The sequence below is a fragment of the Azolla caroliniana genome, unplaced genomic scaffold (assembly GCF_043228905.1).
Source record: "Azolla caroliniana isolate FFs.n. ecotype wild unplaced genomic scaffold, voAzoCaro1.0.p SCAF_18, whole genome shotgun sequence".
Taxonomy (NCBI): Eukaryota; Viridiplantae; Streptophyta; class Polypodiopsida; order Salviniales; family Salviniaceae; genus Azolla; species Azolla caroliniana.
Genome location: NW_028230453.1, coordinates 5487623 through 5494071, shown reverse-complemented (window position 1 = coordinate 5494071; position 6449 = coordinate 5487623). Strand labels below are relative to the sequence as shown.

Sequence of the window (6449 nt, the reverse complement as noted above, 5' to 3'; positions counted from 1 at the left end):
CATACACATACACCCATATATTTTATTTTGAAAATACCATTAAGCAAAGATCTAGACTAATGAAACCTCTTTAAGTGTAAGTGTGAAATGATGTCAATAAGATGCAAAAAGCTAAGATTATATGGGTATCACCTATTGAGGTTGTCCCCAAGAAAAATGATATGATCAACATATGTATCAACTTCAATAAGGTCAGCAAGGCCACAATTGAATTGGCATGGTGACTAGGAAGGAGTTGTTGCCCCTCGAATTGGTATGTGCATGTGAAAAGTTGAGTGGAACCACCAAGGACCTCAACTTGAGAGGACTGGTTATCAATGAAGTGTTGTAGGATTTTGTGCAAATAAGAGGGTGCACCTTATTCTTCTTTGATTTAAGCTTTTTTTTTGTTTTGGATCAATCGTGACCTCTTATAAACATGCGCCGAATATTGAGCTTCACTTCTACACTTGATTGCACAGAAACGAGTTAATCGTCTTACTGACTTTTTGTTGTGGTGTGAAAAATCACAAATTTGATCTAGCGCAATGTAACATGTATGTGTTTGATTTGAGTTATTTGTTCATGTGTAAATTTGTAAGTGCTCTTGTTCTGTTTACATGCCTTCATGAAAGGGTTGGTGTATTTTTATGTGTATTTTACATGTATATGTATGCGTGTGCTCAAGTATATATGAATATTTGTGCTTACGTGCAAAATGTATGTGAGTGAAACGATCTGTATGTGTATGTGTATTTGTATTTGCATTTTACTTGATGTGTGTGCTCAAATGTGTTTGCATTCATGTGTAAATGTGCGTCTGCATGTCAACAAAATGATTTTTGTATGTGAATTTGTGTTTATGCATGCCACAATTGCTAGGTTGCTATATCACCCAATGTTATGTTGCCATAGCTTGCTGTGGCATTAGGGTTGTAACCCATCCCTTGTGACAAAGGGTGTTTCTCTTTTATGAGAGGCAGTTTTTTATAAAACTCTTGGACCGTTTGGTTGGGTTTGAACAGTTTCGGTTTAAATGGTTTTGGTTTAAGGGATTCGTGGTTCGGTTCGAGTTTGAGACTCTCGGACCGAACCCCTGACCAGAATGGTATCAATTTTTTAGTTTCTTCGTCTTGGATCAATTTTCAAACCTTCCATGGTCTAGATTGCTCAAAAACTGTGCACTCTACAATTCCCTTATTTTCCTTTTATACCAGAAGTCAAGAGGCAACATATTCCAATGCAAAGCAAAGTCTATCGTACACACACAGAAAATAACATACAAAAAAGGGTTTCTTGTCTACTATTACAAAACACACAAGCAATGGATGTGCATTTGCTTCTCTTCAGCTCATCACATCAGTGCCTGATGAAGCTAAACCTAGCTAGTAGGTAGCTACCTACCTTGCAGAGAAACCCACATCGGAGTTCTCCGTGTAGGAAGCTATATTTGTCGAGGCGCTACTGCTTTGATAGCCGACTAAGACCGCAGTCGGGGCGGGATATGGAGGGATCCCTACGTCGTCACCATTTCCTTCCAAGAGCTGAACAATCCGTAACATGGATGGTCGCAATTCAGGCTGATATTGGATACTCCAGAGCCCGATCTTCAGCACCCGCGTCTTCTCGAGACTCTCCCCGAGCCGATCCGATCCATAACTATCGGCTACCAATTCATCTTCTCCGATACGGGGGATGTCGATAGAATCTTCTCCTCCATTCGAAATGCTCGACTCCACCTCATGGTCCCGTTCTTCGGCCAACGAGATGAACCGGTAAGCCCAATCCACAAGGGATTCATCATCGTTTTCTCTCTTTTGGAAACCCTTCACAAGCCTAAGCAGCATGATTCCATAACTGTAGACATCGGCTTTCGATGTGATCTCCACGGTCTTCAACCATTCGGGTGCCATGTAGCCCCTTGTCCCTCGCGCGCTCGACATGTATAGATTGCTCTTCACCCCTTCTAACCGCCTCGCCAATCCGAAGTCGGCCACTTTGGCTGTGAACTCATGGTCTAAGAGCACATTCTCGGGCTTAATGTCACAGTGCAATATGTGTGGCCTGCAGTCATGGTGCAGGTATGCAATGCCTCGGGCCGTTCCTACAGCTATGGAGTATCGAACCGCCCATGGGAGAGGCTTCGGCTCTCCGGACAGGAACCTGGCTAATGAACCATTTTCGATGTATTCATATACCAAGATCCTCTTCCTTTGAGATCTCCTTCCTCCGATGTAGTAGCCCACGAGATCGACTAGATTTACATGATGGATCTTGCCAAGAGTGCTCACTTCTGCTCTGAATTGCCTCTCAGCTTCTCCATGGCTTGCTCCCATGGTGTCTTTAAGCACCTTCACAGCAACAGGGACCTGCTTTTCTGTTGCCTTTTTCTCATTCTCCATTACCACTATGATTCTGCCTTTGTATACTCTCCCATACCCACCTTCACCCAACAATTCACTGAAATTCTGAGTTGCCACTACCAACTGATGGTATGTGAACTTAATGGCTCCACCATCTCCAATCACCCTGACACACTCATGCCTTCTTCTAATCAGTCCACAGATATGGCCTCCTGTTCTCCATGACCACCAAATCATGGTGGCACCGACAACTAACAACACTACTACGATAAAAGCCGCCACAATTGCCCCTATAACTACCCCTTTCTTCACCCCTTCTCCTTTAGTAGGAGAGCGCACTAACAATTTCATGAGTAGAGTATTGCCATCTGTGTAGTAGCCATTCATGATTAGCCCTGTGGTTTGATTACCCTTCAGGAAGCATGATTTATCACCCAGCCTATAAGATGCTGCAATGCAATCACAATCATCCAGGCATAGTTTCTTGCAATCCTCTATATAGTTAACGACTTTGCTGCTTAAGTCATTGTAATCATAATCGCTATGCTCGTTCTCGACCATGGATAACGATCCATTCTGAGCACCCGATCCACAGAAACTGCTCAAGTTGAAGCTATTATAGCACCCGCGGGAGACAAGCTGAGTATCCACAGGTTCATAACCGACCGGACAAGTGCAGTTCAGAGATCCATTTGTGTCTTCTTTGCATATGCCATAAGCCCCACAAGGGCTTCCCAAGAGGCATTTGGTGTCGAGGAATTGCCATACCTCGAGCCATGTAGAATGCGAAGCATTCCAAGCGTAGATCCTCAGATTTCCGTCGGGATCTAATCGAAGCATGCTCATGGGCATGGATGAATTGTCTCGATATGTCTTCCCTCCATCTCGGCTAAGCTCGAAAACACCTTGGCTCGCATTGATATATGCATATACGTAGATGAAATCCACATTATAAACAACATCCAATGCACGTAGATAAGCTACCGAGTACACATTGGTCTGAAGATGGAACCTTCCGGGGGGACCATAGGAGCTATCGTTTGGCCGAGATCGCAATAGATAAGACTTATCAACTACTATAGAAAATAATGAACTAATGGAAGTGTCTTCCCTTGGCCTCACTACCAGAGTGTCTCGGAGGTCCGAGAAGCTCTGCCATTGCAAATTCTCCATGGTGTTATCGAAAAGCTGAAGGTTCCCCGTATTTTGAAGTTTTGCAAAGGAAGCGTTGGAGGTAGATGTACTCCAAATCATGGATTGGTTTGCGTCAATTAGCTCGAGGTTTCCATTCCTCGTGAAGGAGAGAGTGGCTCCTTGTGTGAGACTAGGGGTAGTGATGGAAGGCCACCATAGCGGAGTTCGGTTAGTATCGGCAGTCACCCAAATGCAGAGGAGGTATTGATTGGGGCCGAGGGACTTGAAGCCGAATGTGAGGGTTCCGCCATCCGAGAGCCAGAAGGCGGAAGAAGAATCGGAGGAAGAATTATTCTGAGTTGAGAAATGGGCATTGCCAGCCTGATACAATGGTGTTGCAGCCAAGGCTCCATGGAAGCTAGAAAGGAGCAGAGGAAGAAGAAGAAGAAGAGGAAGAAACAGGGGAGCCATGGGGGAAGGTTGTTATTGGTCTCTGGAAAGAGAGAGTGTGCTTATGACATACATGGCCTCTTTATCCTGCCTTTTTCTTTTGGCATTGGATGGATGGGAAGGAGACGGAAGCACCATGTGATCTCTAGCCCATGAATCAATACTTGAGTCTTGAATGATTGAAGGAATTAATGAAATGAGCTAGAATTAGAAGAACAATCAATCCATGAGGACTTCCTATTACATGTGGTGCATCAAGTTTGTCCCTTTCGTCGGAAACACTAACCGAGATAGACAAAATCGGATAATATGTTTCGTGCATATGGTTATAACTTATAAGCACATTCAATGCGATGGAAGCTTCTATATGTGAAGAAAAGAGCATCATTATGGAAGAAAATTTTAGTCATGCTAAGCCTATGAATGCCTACCTAGTACCGAGACGAGAGAGATAGGATGGCATAGGTAATTTTTAACTACTTAGTGATTAAGTGTCGAGTCACTTGTCGAGTCACTTGTGGCACACTCAGAGGTAGCCAAGAGAGGAAGGCCCACCATAATTAAAATCATTGCATTTGATAATACAATAGAGAATACAAGTATGTGATTGGTAATAGTAGGATGTAGATCCATAGGATGAAAGAGAGTATTATTTATATATATCATATGAAGGCAGTTTCACTAAGGTGAGATCTTAGGCACCTTTCTTTTGTGGAACTTTAACTTACATAATCTTGGAAAACTCTAAATCCCCACGAGTTTAATTCCTCTCTTTTCTTCTTGCAATTGCTATCATATTTAAAAGGTGGAAGAATACAAAGTTGGTTTTCTTCATTAAGTTAAGTGTTCTCTTTCTTCTTCTCGTACCACACAAATCATTCGATGGCTGCACGTTCTTCTTTGGACAAGTTCAAAATCCAACATCTCATGTTCTTTTGACGTCATCATTGTTAGACAAGCATGATAATTAGATGGCATCACACTTCGTTCTCCTCCAAGAGAGATGACCATGTATGTGTGTGCCTTACTTTCAAATAGAGTGTTCGATAATAAGTAATAAGTTCTTTTCTTAGGAAGGAGTCACATACAACATGATGTGTTTATTTGGTCCCATGGGTCAAAAGTTAGCCTCCAAGTGGGCGATAAGAATATCTATTCTATTCTATTTTTTGTCTCTGTCTACAATATTTTTCATTACAAAGAAAAAAATACTCCCATGATTAACTTACAATGAACTTTGTATCCCCATCACATCCACACCACCAAGATTAACGTATAAGGAACTTCTAGATCCCTATTGAACCTATACCACCAAGACTAACTTACGACAAACTTCCAATTTGTTTGGTACCCAAATGTTAAGGATTAACTCACAACCTAAACACCAATCCAGATTATGAATAAGGCCAATTGTAACCTAACATAATTATCTCTCTGCATGTGATAGATTCCTTGACCTTTCCAACAATGAAAAATGCCACGAAAGTAATTCATTCAACATTAGAATATATTTCTTGAGCCCAAATTATGAATCAAAAGCAAATGCATTTGTCATACTCCAATCGAACCATAGTCCTCAATACCTAAGTGCTCTAAAAATAATTATTAGCCTCCACTTTGATAGAGCAAAAGATACACATTTCATGGATCACATAGGATTGCGGTTTGAACACATCATAGACAACCACACTACATTGCTTACCTTCCAAACCATTCTTACGCCAGGACAAGAAACAAATAAAATTCCTATTAGCCTCCACTTTGACAGAGCAGAAGATACACTTTCCATGTATCATATAGGACTGCGACCTGAACACATCATATAAGCTCGAGCAAAAGTTACACATACCATAATCCTCCAAATGATATTGTTGAGAATCAAACTCAACTTAACCTAGTAGGAATACGCTCTAATATGTGAAGTGTGTGAACACACCACGACTATGTAACATAACTAATGTGTCATAAGACTTACATCCTATGACAAATAGTTATTGAGGTGGTTAAGGTTTCCCCCCCTTTCCCGAGAGGTAGTTTTAGTAAGAGAATGTAGAGGGAAGGTGAGCATATAAGCACCTTCTCCTCTCCTTTGTAAGTAGTTGATTGTTATTGTTTCTTGTGAATATACAATTTTCTGATTTTCTGTCTATCTTGTCTCTATTCTCTCTTTTCACATACACACACACACACAGATACCTCTAGTCTATCTCCGTTGCACATAACTACATAGTTAAATATTTACATGGTATTAGAGCAGTTTGGTAGCTTTTCCTAAGCCCATCCGCGCGTGTTGTGCCTACGCCGACGTCGAAGAAGAACCAATCGATCGCTATCGTAGCACTCCTACATAGTTCGTATCTGAGAGAGAAGAAAAATAATAAGAAGAAAACCCATTTCGGCCATCATGAAATCTGGATAGAAATAACTTTGCATCGTGGGAATACAAAATGCGCCAATACATTGTCAGCCAAGGCTATTGGAGCTACATCGAAGGAGCTCAAGAAATGAAACCCAACCCAACAC

The 6449-nt window shown here is 41.6% G+C and overlaps 1 protein-coding gene across 1 annotated transcript; it reads right to left on the bottom strand.

Annotated features, from left to right (window-relative positions):
* Positions 1 to 1159: 1159 nt before the first annotated feature.
* LOC147852225 (G-type lectin S-receptor-like serine/threonine-protein kinase At2g19130) lies at positions 1160 to 3984 on the bottom strand. Its single transcript, XM_087334041.1, has one exon. It carries the CDS (start codon positions 3945 to 3947, stop codon positions 1380 to 1382), a length of 2568 nt encoding a protein of 855 aa, XP_087190167.1. The 5' UTR covers positions 3948 to 3984; the 3' UTR covers positions 1160 to 1379.
* Between the last annotated feature and the right edge of the window lie 2465 nt (positions 3985 to 6449).

What these genes read in the sequence shown, in the direction of transcription:
- LOC147852225 (XM_087334041.1), bottom strand. Translation starts at nt 3,947, where the DNA reads ATGGCTCCCCTGTTTCTTCCTCTTCTTCTTCTTCTTCCTCTGCTCCTT.